Source organism: Mytilus trossulus, chromosome 5, assembly GCF_036588685.1.
Source record: "Mytilus trossulus isolate FHL-02 chromosome 5, PNRI_Mtr1.1.1.hap1, whole genome shotgun sequence".
NCBI classification, from domain to species: domain Eukaryota; kingdom Metazoa; phylum Mollusca; class Bivalvia; order Mytilida; family Mytilidae; genus Mytilus; species Mytilus trossulus.
In genome coordinates this window covers 75,688,877-75,709,925 of record NC_086377.1, presented here as the reverse complement: position 1 = coordinate 75,709,925, position 21,049 = coordinate 75,688,877, and the positions used below count along the sequence as shown (strand labels likewise).

The window sequence follows — 21,049 nt, the reverse complement described above, 5'->3', positions numbered from 1 at the left end:
ATATTTAACATGTTCAGCCCTCAATTTAGTCTACTGAAATGGTCGCCTGGGCGACTTTAAAAGCTGATTGGCGACCAAAAAATCATAACTGGTCGGCATTTGAGCCATTAGAATATTGAAGATCTGGCGACCGTTAATTTTTCGGAAATTTTGCCCTGATCAGAGTCTGGTTTTAAAAAATCTTCTGAGCGCTTGACTGTAACACAAATTTATACTGTATTTCAAGCGCCCTTTATATTTGAGCTTGATCTTGTCAGCGCTTTATTGCATCAGGTAATTGTAGGTCATTTGTAAGCATTGACTGAAAATGGCACACTATCTTTGTATTTTGCACTCAGTCGCAACTTCGACTATTACGTGCCATTAGAAAGAAAACAATTGGCATTGCTAGATTGTCACTGGGGTAAAACTGATATCCGTAACTGCAGTTACATATATCCCAAGATGGCAGACGATGTTTCAGGTAAATATTTCTTTTGTCGATTTTGTAATAAATATGCATATTTTTTTTGGTATTTTATGTCTTTTTAAACGTATTACTAAATTTGAAATGGAGCTACTGCCGTTTTTTTTCATAGTTCTGTCGTTTGAGACAGAAATCAGCAATCCAAAAAAACGCGATGATAAGGGTAACTGAAAAAATGGATAACCGTAACTGTGATAAACGTTTAGAATAGGATATCCGTAACTGTATCTATAAGCTTGTTGTTTCTACGTTGTTCATTATCCTCGATTAAATGGTTCGGAAAATCAATTTTTGGAAATAAAACTGTCATAAAATCGTCAAAAAATAAACAAATATCGGAAACGGAAAAAATGTATACTCACAATAATATCACAATGTTAGAAAATACCATTTCAAGGACTTACAATCCAAATGCATTCGAAAAAATAACCATGAAATCTGATATATTTTACTAACTTATTGACAGGCCTTTGAATCTGTAGTCATATCAAAGACCCAGCCACTGACTAGAAACAGTATCCAGGAAAATTGAATTAATGTAAAATTTAACCAAAGTAGTGTGTTTCTGAATGTAGGTTACAGTGACCTTAGTAATAGTGAAAAGTAAAATCACAAAAATACTGAACTCAGAGGAAAATCAATTTGGAAAGTCCATAATCACATGGCAAAATCAAAAAACAAAACGCATCAAAAACGAATGGACAAGAACTGTCATATTCCTGACTTGGTACAGGCATTTTCAAATGTAGAAAATGGTGGATTAAACCTGGTTCTATAGCGCTAACCCTCTCACTTTAATAACAGTCTCATCAAATTCCGTTATATTTACATGTTATACTACCAAAGAACAATCCACAGGCCAGATACCACTGCTTTACTTTATCCAGTTTCTAAGATATTGTCCTAAACGCAAAACTTAACCAGTCATTTATTATTTTCAAAAAGGTTAAACTGACCATATCTAAAGTGAATGTCTCTCTGCTGACCAGGTACCAATGATATATCATGTTTAGTATCCAAAAAAAAACGGACCTAAACACATAGCCTAACCAAGATCGGGACGTACGGACGGTCGGACAAGGGTTAACATTTATGCCCCTTTAACTATTAATCGTGTTCTACAAACAAATTATCCATAAAAAGTAAATGCTTCTTTAGTTACCAACGAAGTTTGCCAATCAAAAACAAAGAAAATATGTATAGTACATGTTAAAATAAAAAAAAACATCAATCGAATATAAAAAGCAAAAATTAAGAAAAATGAATTGAGTACAAAATCTCCACGAAATAAAAAGTTAAATCAACATAATTAAAAATGTTTGTATAATTATATAAATAATTTTTATACAAAATTTTATCAACTGACCGGGCAGAGCTTACCTTTTAATTTGCATAAAGAGAGTCGATTTGATAATGTGTGTGATATGGATGGTCGGATAATTGCCGTTATAATAATAATTATTCAGTTGCGGATCCAGAACGGGGTGGGGTACTGAGTGGCATAAGAGTGGGCCCACTCCAGTCACGATCCATTGAATCCAAATATAATCAACCACATTTTTAGGGGAGAGGGGGGGGGGGGGGGGGGACGACTCCCTGGCCTTTAATTCTTCCCCTGTTTGAATTCAACAGTTTTTGAAAAAACCTGTTTATTTTTTGTAACACTGACCACAAAAAACGATAAAGTTTTATGTTAAAGGAGAATGATAATGTGTGTGATAAGGATGGCCGAATAATTGCCCTTACAGTTGCGGATTCAGCAATTTTCATAAAGGGGGAGGGCACTGACTGCCATAAGAGGAGGTCCGCCCCAGTCTTGCTCCAATGAATCCCTATACAATCAACCCCCTCTTCGACTATTGCAAAAACACATTCAGCGTTCTGAATATGGATTTAACTTGCCACTGGACATTAACAAAAATGTTGACACAATTTTAAATACATAAATTCATACAAGAATATCTTCGACGGTTGTATAATAAAATATATGTATCTAGAACTGTTTCCTAAAATAACTCATTTAAATAACACAAAATCAATTAACAGCATGCAATGTTCAATAAACTTCAAGAAGATCGATCATTTAACTTTAATTACATTAACGAGGGGTCGTCAAGTGGATATGTGCACGGAAGAACGCGAAATAAAATTGCAATTTCACGATGAACGAAAATTTGAAAATGCTTGAACTGCTCTTTTTACGGATTTCACGAAACACGGTGAATAACGAACCTTTTCACGGCTTCACATGAAATAAAAATGTCAAAATACGTTGCACGAAAATAACCTTGTACCAATCTCATCAACACTGGGGTTAATATTTTCGGTAAAATAATATAACATCTTTCAAGTAAAATGGTCGATCCTTAAGAGAAAACTTTTTTCAAATTCTAAGTGAATGGTTTGTTTATCAAAAGCCATGAATATATATTTATTTCTTATTTTGAACAAATGATGAATAAAATTCTTTCCAAATGCGTTATTTTCAATGAATTCGGGATTTCCATTTATATTAAACCATATCCTTTCGTTTCATCGTGGCTTCGATATTTAAATATTTACCATGAACAGAGATAAGTGACACATCCTTCAAATATTTAAAAACATGGAGAAATTATTGCAATTCACTATAAAAAATACTTCAAATATGTAAAAAAAAAAACATAAGTCAAAATGCGTTCAAACTTGGAACAGTATTACTAACCGTTACACATTTCTAGAGCTTGAAGTATTTTCAACAAAATCAGTCATGCAACAAATTGGCAATATTTGTTTTTGAAAAATATAATTTCCATGTGAAATGATAGGACATTTGTGGAGAGGGAACTCACTTTTGTCCAATATCTATATATGACAATGATGTGCCAATTTCTATCTTTTCAAAAAGCTTCCTTTTACATTTTTATGATATATGGATTTATTTTATTCCCTTTTTAACATACCATGAAAAACAATTTTTCAAACCAATAATTTCTGAGTTCTGACTGTTTCTAACTGTTGCGAATAGGAAATGTAGAGTCTTTAATTCTCGGCAATTATAACGAAACAGTACGTATTTTACACATGTCCCTTTCCGTGTCATGTTATTTATAACACCTCATTTTATGATCAAACATTTTACACTTCCGCACCTATTTTGAATATAAATAAATCGGCAATATTTGTATACTTACCACAACCAAAGATCCATCTTCAAACTCACTAGGCATGCTGTTGGCTATATAAAAATACAGAATTGGTCACATGGTCAATATATTTTCTCACAATGTTTGTAAAGACTTTGGAAACATTTCTGATACCGATCGCGATAACGACAGACCATTATTTAATTTCAAACGAGAATGATAATTGTTTATAAAATATTCAGTTACGGATATCAATATTTCCAGTTACGCATATCAACGTCAATAAATTTTTATCAGTTACCCTTATCGTCGCGTTTTTTTTTGGATTGCTGATTTCTCTCTTAGGCGGCTTAACTATGACAAAACACGTCAATATTCCCGTTTCAAATTTAGTAATACGTTAAAAAAGACACGAAATACCGAAGAATGATGCATATTTATTGCAAAATCGACAAAAGAAATATTTACCTGAAACATCGTCTGCCATCTTGGGATATACGTAACTGCAGTTACGGATATCAGTTGTACTCCAGTGGATTGTGTTTATTGAAAGCACATGGTCAAGCCTCGTTCTCGATTTCATCAGTACACAGATGAAACACGGTCGTTGACAATTTTTTTAACATGTTCTCATAGATTCAAAAAAAAAACGGCTACAATTTCGCAAACGATTTCAGACGTTCACTTGATCGATGGGGCAATCACCAGTGCAGTCCAATAAGATTTTTACTAGACCATGTAGACTGGGGCTTCGGACTACCGTTAAACGTTGCAGATTGTTATTAAACATGTTCAATGAAATAAAATTAAATAAATCATGTGGTTTTTTTATAGTTGATTTTTACAAACATTTTTCTACACTCAACAACATAAAAACACATAACAAAAACTTAATACTTTTATTTCACAAGGGTTGTTTAGCTAGAAGCTACTTTGAGGGCTGATATTACTTTTGAAATAACAAAATGTCGGGACATATCTCTGTGAGTGAGCTTTTCTCATCATTTGGCGACCGTCGTCCTTCATCAGCGTTGTCGTCAGTTAACTTTAAAAAAAAATCTTCTCTGAAACCACTGGACCAAATTTAACCCAACTTGGCCAAAATTATCATTGGGGTATCTAGTTTTAAAAGACGGGTTTGATCAAAATGGCGGACATGGCTGAAAATAGAACAGAGGAGTAAAATGCAAGTTTTGCCTATTATTTTGAAAATCTATAAATAGAGAAATTTTGACTAAGATAAAAAAATGTTCAAAATGTTGAGTTCTAACATGCAATTATTCATTAATGTTAACATGTTAAAAATGTCAGACGACTTTTTATAGAAGTTATTGCCCTTAAATGACGAATTTAACATTTTACAAAATTACACAAAGTGTAAGGGATAATAGATTTATTCTAACGAGGAAGCTCGAAGGATGTCAGAGCTTTTTAAGTGGGTTCTTCTCAGTAGTTTGTGTGATAATCATTATCATGTTCCAATGTTTAAAATGTCAATTAATTCTATAGCACTTCTATAAAAGGAAAATACAGCATTATAAAGGAAGCTCAAATAACACCTATGTAAACATCTGGTCTATTCAAATACAACTTGCATGAAATTTTACACAAGTATGAAATAGATAAATTCTTCAATAGTATTGCGTAATGCTTGGAAAGAAATGTCAAGTCTCCACAAAAAGTAAATCATGTAAATGGCAGTAAAATATTTCCTTATTATATCTAATAATCATTCTTTTTCAATAAAAAAGTATACTTAAATATTATCACTAATCACTATAAACTATAGTTTATACTATCTATACATTTAAATGAGAAGACCTCATTTTGTGTGTAGCTTCTCTTCCTTCCACAATACAATAATCATTTTGCCTTTGTGTCCTATAGGTACCATGCATAGTCGCATTTGTCATCTTCGCTTATGATTATTCCGTTGGGTTATTTTGGGAGGAAAAAGAAAATAAAGGCGTCCAGATATTGTTTCCGTCATCGGACGGACTTTTAAGTAATAGACAAGACTTCCGTTTGGGACTGTTTTAAAAGACTTACTTAATTACATACTTTGTTTTGGGTACCTGAGCTACAAGAACCTGTATCAAACATTCCTTTGGTCCCTGGAAGCGATAAAAATACGATTTCTTGGGACCCCTGGAACAGGCATATAATCATGTTTTATTTAAGAAAAATTTCATGCAAGCCATAGAGTTTGAAAATTTTCACATTGCCTGGGTCCTTATATTGGAATTTTAATGTTTTGGGTACCTGAGCTTCAGGAACTGGTATCAAACATTCCTTCGGTCCCTGGAAGCAATAAAAATCCGATTTCTTGGGACCCCTGGAACCAGTATATAATCATGATTTATTTAAGAAATAATTCATGCAAGCCATATATTTGTTGAAAATTTACACATGGCCTGGGTCGTTATATTTGAATTTAATTGAGGTTTGTTTGTCTTATTCACCAGCTGTCAATTTATTTGTGCCAATTTAATTATTGTTTTGTATTTTTCTATTGTGAAGTATATGTCGCTTACACCTTTGCTCACAACAAGGGCAAATCCAGCAATTACAACCCCACCCTCTGGATCCGCCACTGCACAAACTGAATAAAAAGAACGTTTAATCCTATATATAATGTATGACCTTTTTTTATACATCCATTACGTATAAAAAATATGTGTTTTCAGTTACCATGGTTACCGGACCAACTCCACCTTAAATCCACCGACTTAAATTTGAATTGCCAAAATTCTGCCCTCATGAACAATTCACATAAACTAATCCATTTGAATGTCTGTTGCCAAAATTCAGGATACCTATAACCAAAATCATGTTTATTGTCCTTTATACAAGCTTTGGACGACTAACTTCCGATTGTGATTAAATCAGGAATTATATCTAGAGACGGACAAAACAGTGTTTCCAAGCAAATGCCTAGATTTGCCTAAACAAATATCACCTACGGCTACCTACATATGTACCCAAAATTTAGATTTTTAAAACCTTCCATAGCCCTCCCATTTTCACATGATGATGTTCATAACAAAACCTAAGTCTGCTGGTGAAAAATTCAAAACGTTATATTGACATCAGTTCATGTTTAAGATACTTTTGATACCTTTCCTGAAATTCTCCAGTCATAAAATCTTTTACAAAAAATCATTTTACAACAGTTACATTTTTTTTTAACATCCTTTCACCCACGCTCTAAATGCCCGCGATTTCGCGGGTGTGTTCTAGTATACTATGATATATAGAGGTCGTCAAGACACAAACAATGGTATTTTTTTTTTATAAAACAGCAAACTTAATTCTTTTATAGAAAATAATGGCAAATGTCAGATAACTGTTGTAATTCATTATTGGAAGGCTGGTTTGAGGAGTAATACCACTATCGATTTTCTACTGTTAGTCTTTGATTTATTGGCATTCTTCAAAACATAATGCATAATTTATCTTTGTTTTAAATAAAGAAATACGTTTTATCCTGTCTAGTACTACAGTGAAAATATAATATAACATGTCATTGCATATAAGATAGTAAACATCACCAGAAGTTAACCAATCAAATTCCCCTCCCCTTCTTTTTTCTGTTTACAAGCTTAGTAACCATGTCATCAAACAATTACAAAATATTTTATAGAAGCACCAAATAAAAAAAATATATTGCTTTGAAATACCCAAGACATGCAAGATACATGTTTATGACTCAGAAAAATATTTCTGCAATGAAATGCCGGGTTATTATTATTGAATAACTTTTTAGCTCACCTGTCCCGAAGGGACAAGTGAGCTTATGCCATCACTTGGCGTCCGTCGTCGTCCGTCGTCCGTCGTCTGTCGTCTGTCGTCCGTCGTCTGTCGTCGTAAACTATTTCAAGAATCTTCTCCTCTGAAACTACTGGGCCAAATACTTTCAAACTTTAACTGAATGTTCCTTAGGGTATCTAATTTATAAATTGTATCCGAAGTTTTGATCTATCAACAAACATGGTTGCCATTGCTAAAAATAGAACATAGGGGTCAAATGCAGTTTTTGGCTTATAACTCAAAAACCAAAGCATTTAGAGCAAATCTGACATGGGGTAATATTGTTTATCAGGTCAAGATCTATCTGCCTTGAAATTTTCTGATGAATCAGACAACCCGTTGTTGGGTTGCTGCCCATGAATTGGTAATTTTTACGAAATTTTGCTGTTTTTGGTTATTATCTTGAATATTATTATAGATAGAGATAAACTGTAAACAGGAATAATGTTCAGCCAAGTAAGATTTACAAATAAGTCAACATGACGGAAATGGTCAGTTGACCCCTTTAGGAGTTATTGCCCTTTATAGTCAATTTTTAACCATTTTTCGTAAATCTTAGTAATCTTTTACAAAAATCTTCTCCTGAGCTGAAGCTACTGGGCCAAATAATTCCAAACTTTAACTGAATGTTCCTTATGGTATCTAGTTAGTAAATTGTATCTAAAGTTTTGATCTATCAACGAACATGGTCGCCATTGCTAAAAATAGAACATAGGGGTCAAATGCAGTTTTTGGCTTAGAACTCAAAAACCAAAGCATTTAGAGCAAATCTGACGTGGGAAATATTGTTTATCAGGTCAAGATCTATCTGCCCTGAAATTTTCAGATGAATCAGACAACCTGTTGTTGGGTTGCTGCCCCTGAATTGATAATTTTAAGGAAATTTTGCTGTTTTTGTTTATTATCTTGAATATAATTATAGATAGAAATAAGTAAGATCTACAAATAAGTCAATTTGACCAAAATTGTCAATTGACCCCTTAAGGAGTTATTGCCCTTTAAAGACTTTTTTTTACAATTTGTTCATCATAATGACTTACTTTAAAAATTCTTCTCCTTTGAAACTGCTGTATCAATTTCAGCCAAACTTAGGCTAAATCCGAAGACACATTGGTTTTCGCACTCTAACTTTAGTTTTAGTGAATCCATCTCTATGAAATTTTACCATAAGGTTCAATACTATAAAAGGAAGGTTGGGATTGATTTTGGGGGTTGTGCTACCAACAGTTTAGGAATTAGGGGCCAAAAAGGGGCCAAAAATAAGCATATTTGTAAATTCCATCCATAACTTGTGTGTTAGTGTATGGATCTCTCTGACATTGTACCGAAATGTTCCATATCACAAAGAGAATGCTGGGATTGATTTTGGCGGTAATTGCCTCAAAATTTTAGGAATTAGGGGCAAACAAATGGGCAAAAAACAAGTATTATTCTAGTTTTATGATAATAACTTGTATGTAAGTGTATGGATCTTTCTGAAATTGTACTAAAAGGTTCCATATCACAAAGGGAAAGCTGGAATTGAGATTGGGGGTAATTGCTCAAAGCGTTTAGGAATAAGGGGCCAAAAAAGGGCCTAAAAATAAGCATTTTTCTAGTTTCCAGACAATAACTTGTGTTCAAGTGTATAGATCTCTCTGAAATTGTACTGCAAGGTACCATACAACAAAGGGAAGGCTGTGATTGGCCTTGGACAATGAGCAAAGCCCATACCGCACAGTCAGCTATAAAAGGCCCCGATAAGACATTGTAAAACAATTCAAACGAGAAAACTCGTATTAGTTGGGAAATGGACCAGCATGACATTTCAGATTTCTGTGCGATAACTTTAGAAAAAGTTTGATCCAATCCTTTTCAAATTTTGATATCTTGTTTCTCATAAAAAAATTAAGGTCAAATTAAATATTAAAAAATTCTTACTGTACTGTTTGTGAGTATTAATCTTTGATTCATTGGGGATTGCACTTTATATCGATTATGTGCAATAACCAAGAACACTTAATGCAATCCTATTTAAATATCAATATGTTTTGTTGAATATTATTAATTTTGGTATTCAGGAGTTATGACCCTTGAATGATTTAATTATGTTACAATCAATAAACGGTTTGCTGTCATTTTGCCTGCCCTTGCATAATTTTACATTTCCATTGTTTAGAAATATTGATCATGTCTTAGATGATGTATAATTTTACATTTCCATTGTTTAGAAATATTGATCATGTCTACATTTCGTTATAGGAGGATATTGAAACACGGCGTACAGAGTTATATAATAGAGTAGAAGATTTATTTAAAGATCATGAAGGACGAGAACATCTTGTCATCGACAACCAAATATTTGTCAATGCAACAGACAAAACAGATCCAGAGATCGATGTCCTCAAGAAAGCAATCACAGATCTTACCTTTCAACATCCATGTTGGGGAGAGTCAATGCCTAATGCATCTGTTCCCCTTGAACTTGAGATTGCTAACCTTGTAGCCAACGGGAAACAAGTATTGTCATTGTTGGAAGTTGAAGAATTAAATGCCATCAGCAAGGTGTCTGTCTTGTCTAATGAAGAGCTCAGTACATTTCTTCATTTCCAGCACTCACTGGGGAAGATGATCTATTTTGACACCCCACAGTTGAGAGGTTATGTGATCATAAGTCCGCTACTTCTGGTGGAAGTTATGCGATCTTTTGTTACAGGTATTTTATGATATAATATCCACTTTTATACTCCATGGTCATCAAATACAGCCAGATGTCTATTAGCACATGTCAAAAATCTCTAAATCACTGTATCGTTCGGGGCTAGATATATGTCCAAAAAATTCCATCTATACTATCAAAAATCAAGACGAACAGCCATAAAACTTTCTAGAACAATTATGGTACTCATACTCTGAAATCAACCAATCATAATACTGGATTTTGATGTTTGGATCGCAAATGTTGAATGAGTAAAAAGGAAAGTTTTATGACTGAAAGGCCTGTTATTAAACAAAAATTCTTCACAATCACAGAAAAAAAAAGAAAGAAAATTAAGACAAGCTCACCTGGCAATTGCCATTACTTGAAGGAGTTATTGCCATTAATTCAGGATTTTGGACTGATTTTCATGGTTTTGCTTTTTTTCTATGAAAACACTAAATAATTAAGTATAATATAATTAAAACTGTATATATGGCAAACATGATCAGCAATATAAGATCAACAATAACTTTGTGTTTTTCCTGTTATCTGGGAAACTTATTATGATAGGAAGGTAGAAAACATGCAAAATCTACAAACTATTGGAGCGCCTTTTTTGTCTTGTGGTAACATGTTTGCCTTGAGTGGTGCGGCCATGGGTTCCAACCCTGACCCAGTTAAACCAAATACTTGAAGATTAATATTTGCTATTTCTCTACTAAGCATGCCTCATATAGGAGGAATATGAGCTAAGACTGGTAGGCTCAGACTCAGAATAATATGTCCGGATAGGTTGAACTGGATTTCTGTGACTACTTTTTAATTTTAATAGAAATACAGTAACTGTTATAAAATGAACCACCAACTCGAAAATTAAAATAAAACACTTAACTCAAATATCATTGATAAAATACATATGCGCTTGCGTGAACTAATGTATTATTTGACTGTGTTTTATATTGCTTGATAATGAATTCTTTGATATTCGTTTTTACCTTCATTGCCATCTGTTATGTTTGATAATTTGTAGATCTATTTAGTACCTTTTCGTCATTCCTTTTCTCACTATTCTGTTGTTCGTTGTCTTCATTGTCAATCGTCATTCGTTAGCTTTTAACAAAAAATCTTCTGCTCTGAAACTTAACCAAACTTAGCCACACTCATCAATAGGTTATCTAGTCTAAAAAAAATGTTGAAAGACCTTGCAAGCCAACCAACATGGCCAACATAGCTAAATATAGAACATAATGGTGGAATGCAAGTTTTGTTTATTGTCTTGAATATGAATAGAGACAATCTAACAGGGCAAAAAAGTCAAAAGGTTGAGATAAGCTACCGTCTGTTTACATCAAAACTGTCAGACGACTTCTTATAGAGTTCGAAGTTATTGCCCTTAAATGGCGAATGCTACCAGTCTTCTTTTTAAATGTTTGCCTTTTAAGTTAAAACTATTAAAAGATGGAAAGTTAAAAAAAACAATGATCAGCAAGACAAGATCTACAAATAAGTCACAGTTTTTCCGAAATCGTAAGTAAATTCTTTATAGGAGTCAAGAAATTATTGCCCTTAAATGATTTTTTGACCTTTTTGTGTTTTGGGCTAGTTTCTTTATGATAAGATACTGTTAATACTCTTTTCATTTTATTGATTTATTTGTTTTTACTTTACAGATATTGCCTTTTGGCCAAAGAAAGGTCTCATTAGAAATACTTTTGAAAGGATGTCAGAGAGTGGAATAATACAAAGAAAAGATCTTTATCTTATTTGGGAACAAAAGCACTTCAGTAAAATATCAACCTACAAAGAGTTCATATTTGCTATGCTCATCCACCTTGATATTCTATCAGAGCAGCGTAGATATGATATTACTACAGGAAGTCGGTTACCAGTGGAAAACTTCTTTGTTCCCTGTATGCTCACTCAAAGAAATGACACAAGATTCATGACCCATGAATGCACACCAGAGAAAGCAAGCAGTCTAGCTTTTGTTTTCAAAGGGACAATAATACCACCAGCCTTACCGAATCGTCTCATTAGCGCATGTCTCAGTATGTGGACCGTAAAGACGTATGAAGGAAAACAACTCCTGTTTTCAGGATTCGTTGGTTTATCATTCGATAAAGCACATGATATTGTAGTATGTGTTGAAGGTAACAAGATATTGCTCTACATAGTCCATGCAACCTCCAATGGACTGATCGTACCAGATATTGCCACTGGTATCAAGGAATGCATGTATACAACACTAGAGAGAATCTCAGAGTTCTATAAGTCCACAGTCTCCTCCAGCAGCCAAAAACTACCCTTCCACATTGAATATGCATGCTCCAGGTTAGAATGCCATATAACTGAAGAGGCAGCATTCACAACTGATGAATGGATTTGTGATAAACATGATATTGTACATACCAAAGACAAGTGGAATATTTGGAATCAAGATCAGGTAAATTTGAACTATTAACTTAATATTATATAATAAGATCTTGAATCAACTCATACAGTGCTGACTTATGGTTTGCCTATGCAATCTCAAAAAATAGAAAACAACATGTTAAAAAAAAATAAAAGAACAATTAATATTACAAACTCACAAGATAAATTTCCGTGTAACTAATATCTCACACAATAAATTCCTGTGTAACTAATGTCTCACAAGATAAATTCCTGTGAAACTGATCTTACAAGACAATTTGCTTGTTACTTATCTGATAAGGAATTATAAAAAAGAATGAGCTTTTCTCTGTATGTCACTGATTGACTCTGTGATTGAAAAATATTGTGAGCATTACAAGTCAAAGGGTGGGTATCACCAGCCCAGTAGTCAACACCTCGGTGTTGACATGAATATCAATAATGTGGTCATTTTTTATAAATTTCCTGTTAACAAAAGTTTAAATTTGTTTGGCTTAATAAATATTTTGATATGAGCGTCACTGATGAATCTTATGTAGACGAAACGTACGTCTGGCGTACTAAATTATAATCCTGGTGCCTTTGATAACTAATTAAAGAAGTCTTTTCAAAGTTGCAAAACGTAGCAATTTTAATGTTTGTTTTACATTAGGTCTACAAATGCAAGCTATATGTCTGTTGTTTTTATTTTGAACCATATTATGTGTTTAGCTCACCTGGCCCGAGGGACTAAGTGAGCTTTTCCTATCACTTGGCGTCCTTCGTCCGTCGTCGTCGTTGTTGTCCGTCGTCATTAACTTTTACAAAAATCTTCTCCTCTAAAACTACTGAGTAAAATTTAATCAAACTTGGCCACAATCATCATTAGGATATCTAGTTTAAAAGTGTGTCCAATGACCGTGTCTGCCAACTAACATGGCCGACATGATACAAATAGAGTATAGGGGTAAAATGCAGTTTTTGACTTATATTTGAAACTTAAGCATTTAGGGGGTGTGGGTGGTAAAAAAAATTGGGGGGCATTTTTTTCCCTCAAGATTTAAAAAAAATAACAAATTTACTAAGTATTGCGTGAAAGCAGAGTGTATAGCACAAAAGCAAGAAATCTTCAATTGAATATAAATTCAAATCATATAACCAGTTTCAAGTTCTTTGACTACATTTATTCTATGTCAGAAATTTATAATGTGTCAAATATCTAATTACAATCCAAATTCAGACCTGTATCAAGCTTGAAAATTGTGTCCATTTTTGCCCCAACTATTCAGGGTTGGACCTCTCTGGTCATATCCAGCTGCTTTAGGCGAAGCAGTTTATTGGTTATTATCATAAATATTATTATAGATAGAGATAAACTGTAAACAGCAATAATGTTCAGAAAGTACTACGTACAAATAAGTCAATATTTCCAAAATTTTCAACTGACCCCTTACGAAGTTATTGCCCTTTATAGTTAATTTTTAACATTTTTTTCGTAATTTTTTGCAATCTTTTACACAAATCTTCTCCACTTAATCTACTGGGCCAAATATAATTAAACTTAGCCACAAATTTCAATAGGGTGTTTTGATTGAAAAATGTATCCAATGACCTTGCCATCCAACCAACATGGCCCCCATTGCTAAAAATAGAACATAGGTATTTACTATAGACATGATAGAAGTCTAAGGGAAAATTGTAAAAAAAACAATTTCAAATAATCACAATTGAAAACTAATTTAAATAATGATAAGGGGTCTTCAGTAACTATCTGACTATTGTAAGTCTAGTTACTGGTGGGTAACCTGCTTTTAACTTAACTACTGGTCCAAATTAAACCAAACTTGGCCTCAATCATTATTATGGTAACTCATACTATTTATTATGATTTAAACCTTATTTTACATGATTTCCCAAACAACAGTAGATACAGGTGAGCGACACAGGCTCTTGAGAGCCTTTAGTTGTTGAATAAAATATGATGTGGGGGTTAAATATACCAATGATACAGTAATTATAAAACTAACCAAACAATATCGAGAGGGCACCATACAGACTTCAGCATAAGACAGGTGTCTATGCAATATGTATAGTTCTCTTAGTTGCCCCGAGTCCATAACGTTGTGTATAAATGAAACACAGGGAATAAAAATGGGTCACGACAAACAAGACTTAGGTGCATAAGTCCTAACACAATATGTATTTTCGTGAATATCTAATAACAAACTTTAGGTATTTGTGTGACTCGTCAGAGGTACCAGAATCTAAACAATTGGAAGGCTAAACAATGAACAACAAATATTCCATAAAGTTATGCATAGGAGTAATCAAAAACATTTGAAAAGAAGAAGTCAGCACAGTATGCATATAATTTTAATTAATTTTAATTGTGTATATGACTGCTTTGATTGTAAATAGCTTTGATAAGGAGTAGCTGATTTTTTTAGGAGTACTTGATTAGTGATTTTTGACTGAGTTGACAATAACATCCCTACATATAGTATATATGTTACATGCCATTGTTTGGCACATAAAGAATGACCCTCACATTATAAACAAAAGGACTAATCATTGTTAATTTCCACCCTGAAACAAATTTTGCAATAGTTTTATACATGTAAATTCAAATAGACAGGCAATGCTAACAATTTAACCATCGCTTAACTATAAATAGCTTTAGTCTCAACCTCACACTGTTGTATCCATTGCATTTTGTAAATACTAATTTTTGTATCCACCAATATTTACTTTTCAGGCAAAAGAAGAATGTGAAATAAACTGTCAAGGTAAAAAAACAGAATAAGTACTTACTGATGTATAAATATATGGAGATTTGTACCAAACTTAGACAGAAGCTTGTTTATGATCAAAAGCTAGTATCTAGAAGGAAATTTAAAAAAAAAATATTTCCTGTGTTTCCGTATTTTACTAAAAAAATGGACTAAGTTTTTCTTCCAGTTAACATACAGTCTGCAGTTAAAGTTTTTAAAGCATTTATTAGATTCACAAACCATCCTTGATTTTTACCAAACTTGGACAGAAGCTTCTTACAATCAAAAGATAGTATCTAGAGGAAAATTTGAAAATTATCTTCTTTATCATTTGTTCATTGAATACATTTATGTTTCAACTCTTTTATAAATCTATAGATTTGATTGTGTACTGTTATCATTTTTTACAAACATATTTTTTTTGTACATTCCAAACGTTTCATTTCATTAACTGAACATTCCCCTATCACACTGAAGACATAGACAACAGCAAAAGTAGTCGAGACACTGGGTTTTGCGGAACCCTTACGAAATTTTTTCAAACATCTTCAAAATTCATTTCTTGATATTTTATGCATAACATAATAAGTAGGGGAATGAAATTACATGTAAAAAATGTTTAGGTAAAGTAGTTATTTGGTAAAGTTAGAAAAGGTAAAAAAATAGTATGTCTGAACCTGTCAAACTGAATTACAGACCCCTTTAAGGTAGATTAACTGCCATCTTCATGTAATATAGTGTTAATCAATAGGTTTTGTTGTTTACGTGAATCTGCAAATTTTGAAACATATTTGCAAGTAATTAGTTTTACTGTTTCTTAGAATAAAGAAAAATAAGTGAGTTGTTGCATTATTCGGACTGATCTATCTGCTATCAAATGTTTGAGTAAGTTATTCAAATCAAATTGTTAATGTTGGTCATTTAAAGAGAGATAACTCAAAGATTAAATTTTTCATAATGGAATGAAAAATTTGGAAATGTTACTTGTAGCAAGAAAGCAAGTTCGGTGAGAACATTTTTATTTTTATTTTCTTAAAGCATATTTCAAAACCTATCTGCTCAAATTTTATTTCAAAATTCTATCTCATAGATTTCTTTTTATTCACCATCTGCAAATTTGGACAATTTTGCTTGACTTGTAGCTTGAAAAATACCACAGTGACCCATACTTTTTATTATATTTTTGAAAAAAAATATACTTTCTGTATATTTGCACAAAAGAAAGGACAACCAGTGACTAATTTGTCATGGGTATTCCGGTCAAACAGTAATACCTTCTGTGTATTTGCTCCATAGATAGGACACCAATTGACTTATATTTCATGGGGATTCAGGTCAAACGTTCACACTTTATGTGTATTTGCTCCACAGATAGGACACCCATTGACTTATATTTCATGGGTATTCAGATCAAACGTTCACACTTTCTGTGTATTTGCTCCACAGATAGGACACCCAGTGACTAATATTTCATGGGTATTCAGATCAAACGTTCACACTTTCTGTATATTTGCTCCACAGATAGGACAATCATTGACTGATAATTCATGGGTATTCCGGTCAAACGTTCACACTTTCTGTATATTTGCTCCACAGATAGGACAACCATTGACTAATATTTCATGGGTATTCAGGTCAAACGTTCACACTTTCTGTATATTTGCTCCACAGATAGGACAACCATTGACTAATATTTCATGGGTATTCAGGTCAAACGTTCACACTTTCTGTGTATTTGCTCCACAGATAGGACAATAATTGACTGATATTTCATAAGGATTCAGGTCAAACGTTCACACTTGCTGTATATTTGCTCCATAGATAGGACAACCATTGACTAATATTTCATGAGGATTCAGGTCAAACGTTCACACTTTCTGTATATTTGCTCCACAGATAGGACACCCAGTGACTAATATTTCATGAGGATTCAGGTCAAACGTTCACACTTTCTGTATATTTGCTCCACAGATAGGACAACCATTGACTAATATTTCATGAGGATTCAGGTCAAACGTTCACACTTTCTGTGTATTTGCTCCACAGATAGGACACCCAGTGACTGATATTTCATGAGGATTCAGGTCAAACGTTCATATTTTCTGTGTATGATCCACAGATAGGACAACCATTGACTTATATTTCATGAGGATTCAGGTCAAACGTTCACACTTTCTGTATATTTGCTCCACAGATAGGACAACCATTGACTAATATTTCATGGGGATTCAGGTCAAACGTTCAAACTTTTTGTGTATTTGCTCCACAGATAGGACAACCATTGACTGATATTTCATGATATGGGTATTCAGGTCAAACTTTCATATTATCTGTACATGTGTTCCACAGATAGAATAACTTATGATGTATCATGCATACTATAAATGTTATTATACATGTTATAAGGGTTATTGTTTACTGTTTTAACATTATGTAACAATTTATTCAAATTTAGGTTTACAAGAAGACGCCTTGAATCAGATTCCAAGTGATATTGAACTTCAACGATTTTCATCACGATGTGAGGAAACCGTAATACGAGAGTTGGCTATACATCTTGGTATTACTTTGCACGAATGGGAAAAACTCAGATCTGATTATGAATTTGTCGACATTGTTAAGTATAGAGCACTGGTCACCTGGAGAGAAAAGTATTCCGGAAGATTCAGTAACATAGCAAAAGCTTTACAGGATATGGATTTGACTACCCACACACTGTGTCAGGTAAACTAGTTCAATAAACTGGACTTATTTAAGACTGTATAACTTAAGGAAGAGGTATAATGAGTGGTCCTTGAATTGCAAAAATATTAATAAAACTATTTGCATTACAAAACTATGTCAATTCTATTGATAATTGATGCTATAAGGAATAGGTTTCGTTTTTGTCTCGCCTTGACGGAGTCAAAAAGTGAGACATAGGTATGCTGTTTCCGGTGGCGGCGTCAACAATGTATTAGTTTGTGATTAGGTTTAGTTTATGGTGAACCACTAGTGGTAGGTCAAGGATATTTGGTGTGCAGTTGTATTAGCATTGGCATATCTCATTTCCCGGAAGATTATTTGGCTTCGCCCCCTCAGTCAAGGTCTATTGACTTTGAAACTTTTGCTTATTATACATGTATTAGTTTGTGGTTTAGATCAGTTTAAGGTAGCACTACAGTCAAAATTTTCTGACTCCAACCAACAGTCTTTAAAGATTAATTCCTCCAAAACTACTCAATTGATTTTTAAAATCTTTACCTCGTTTTAAAGCTGGAATATTAATTCTTCTTAATCTGTAGATACATTTATTTTTGGTAAGCTTAATCTCAAATTGTAGCTCCTGAATTGCCAAAAAAGTGGTCTTTCAATTTGAATAAAAATTGCACACTCAGGTCAAATGGTAGTAAAAATTTGTTTTCCTCACTTTAATCAACCATACACTATAAACAAAACTGAGTCTTAGATTTTTGATATATGTCTCCAGTAAAAAGATATATTGATTTAACTGCTGGGTGCCAAACCTCATTTCACCTTTTATCTTTTGACACCTATGAATTCATTTAGAAACAAATTATCCAAAAACTGGGACATGGTATTGTAATAAATACTCCCTTTAATCACATATATCAAAGTCAAACCAAAAGGGGTACCCATGAAGTTTCTATTTTCATTTTTTGCTAACAATTCTCATGAAAAATTGTTCAGAGAAAATCTGAATTTCCCCCTTAGAACACCTATAAATGCAACATTAATACAAAAGTTACACTGAGAACACCCCAAGAGTGTTCTGACCCCATTATTTTATCAATATAACCACACACTTTGTGTCTTTGATGCTCTAATACTGTAAATTTTGAATTATATGTGCACTGACCAACACTAACTTGGCATTTGGTGGGAGTTTGACGTCACAGATTTGACCAACATCTGTTATGTAGTAATTAAATATAGACAAAGCTCCGCCTCTATCCAGATAAGAGAATAACAGGAATGACCAGGTGTATATAAACACTGTAATCACTATAAAGAATGATTTTCATTTGTATTTTAAAAAGAAATATACTATGAAATTAGCTAGAACATTAAAATTATGCAATAAAAGACATGTTTCAAAAAAGATCAAGACCATCCCCTTACTGACAATGATTTAGTTTTACGGAACTGAAAAATTTCACATAAACTTAAAGTTGGTTAAAGTCCCTAAAACTCTTAAGAGAAGACAGATTCAGAGCCATTGTCTTCTTATTTGTTAGTAAGAACCTTTAAAGTTTAAAGTTTGTCAGAGGCTTTCAAAGATACTTTCACACTCTTATCCTTATATATATAGTTTTGTTCATTTTGGTTAGATTTTTCCCTTTAGATTTTCTCCTTTTTATTAACTTTCCCTTTTCTCTGCTTACTTCAAAGTAATATAAATTACGTTTTGGCAATACACATTATACAATCAGATAAGACCACACTATTCATCTTGTGGTCAGTGATTAACAGCTGGACACTGGCATCAACAGATGATTGACATGTTAGCCCCTCCTTAATGCCTACATATTTACATTAATTACCATGTGCTTTTATTTACATAACTTCATTATCAATTTATTCCCTGTTGTGATATGATAATGACTTTTGGATTTTTACAAACTGTGCAGAATAATACTTATTTCAAAATTATGTGATAACAAATAATATTTAAAAATACACTGTTAGACTGTAGTGCTACCTTAAGAAGAACCGCTAATGTTAGGTCAATGATATTTGGTATGCAAATTGATTGGCATTCATTTTTGTAAATCTCTTTTCCATCGAGATTATATAGCCCCAACCCCTCATCATGGTTCATTGATTTTGAAACTTTTACATAGTTTACAAGCTAATGTTTGTGTTTAGGTTTGTCTAAAGGGAGCGACTTATGATAAGTCAATGGTATTTGGTTTGCAGTTGTATTAGCATTGGTACATCTCATTTGCAGAGATTGTTTAGCAATGTACCTTCAGTGGTGGTTCATTGACTTAAATATTTGCATAACATACTTGTTAAAGTATTGCTTTTTTAATTTCAACATTTGCATTTTACTATCATAATTGCAAAAAAGGCGAGACATATCTCTGTGTTAATAGTTTATTTTTGGCTAAACTATATCCTTTGTTTCTATACAAAATGTCATTTTATGTTTTTGTATACTTTTTTTAGCTCACCTAGCCCGAAGGGCCAAGTGAGCTTTTCTCATCACTAGGCGTCCAGCGTCGTCCGTCGTTTACTTTTACAAAAATATTCTCCTCTGAAACTACTGGGCCAAATTTAACCAACCAAGATGGCCGCCATGGCTAAAAATAGAACATAGGGGTAAAATGCAGTTTTTGGCTTCTACTTCAAAAACCAGAGGTTGCTGCCCCTGAATTGGTAATTTTAAGGACATTTTGCTGTTTTTGGTTATTATCTTGAATATAATAATATAGATAGACATAAACTGTAAAGAGCAATAATGTTCAGCAAAGTAAGATGTACACATAAGTCAAGATGACCAAAATGATCAGTTGACCCCTCTAGGAGTTATTACCCTTAATAGTCAATTTTTAACTATTTTTCGAAAATCTTAGTAATCTTTTAGAAAAATCTTCTCATCTGAAACGACTCGACCAGATTTTACCAAACTTGGCCACAATCATCATTTGATTTTAACTAAAGAAATCTCTGTTTTGCTGAAAAAGTGTTACACCAGGGTTTTCCATATCACAAACTAATCAAGACATTTAATAAATTTTACCATTGGTACAAGGACATCTTTCGTAAATAAAATTAAACATGCAGACATCTTATACGTTCA

General features: G+C 33.0%; 1 protein-coding gene across 1 annotated transcript in view; it reads left to right on the top strand.

Annotated features, from left to right (window-relative positions):
* Positions 1-21,049, top strand: part of LOC134718312 (uncharacterized) — a 76,310-nt gene that overhangs the window by 47,603 nt on the left and 7,658 nt on the right. Inside the window, exons 10-13 of the mRNA XM_063580807.1 lie at positions 9,643-10,096; positions 11,752-12,524; positions 15,228-15,258; positions 17,699-17,967. Coding sequence (XP_063436877.1) covers positions 9,643-10,096; positions 11,752-12,524; positions 15,228-15,258; positions 17,699-17,967 — 1,527 coding nt within the window. The remainder of the gene's footprint in view (positions 1-9,642; positions 10,097-11,751; positions 12,525-15,227; positions 15,259-17,698; positions 17,968-21,049) is intronic.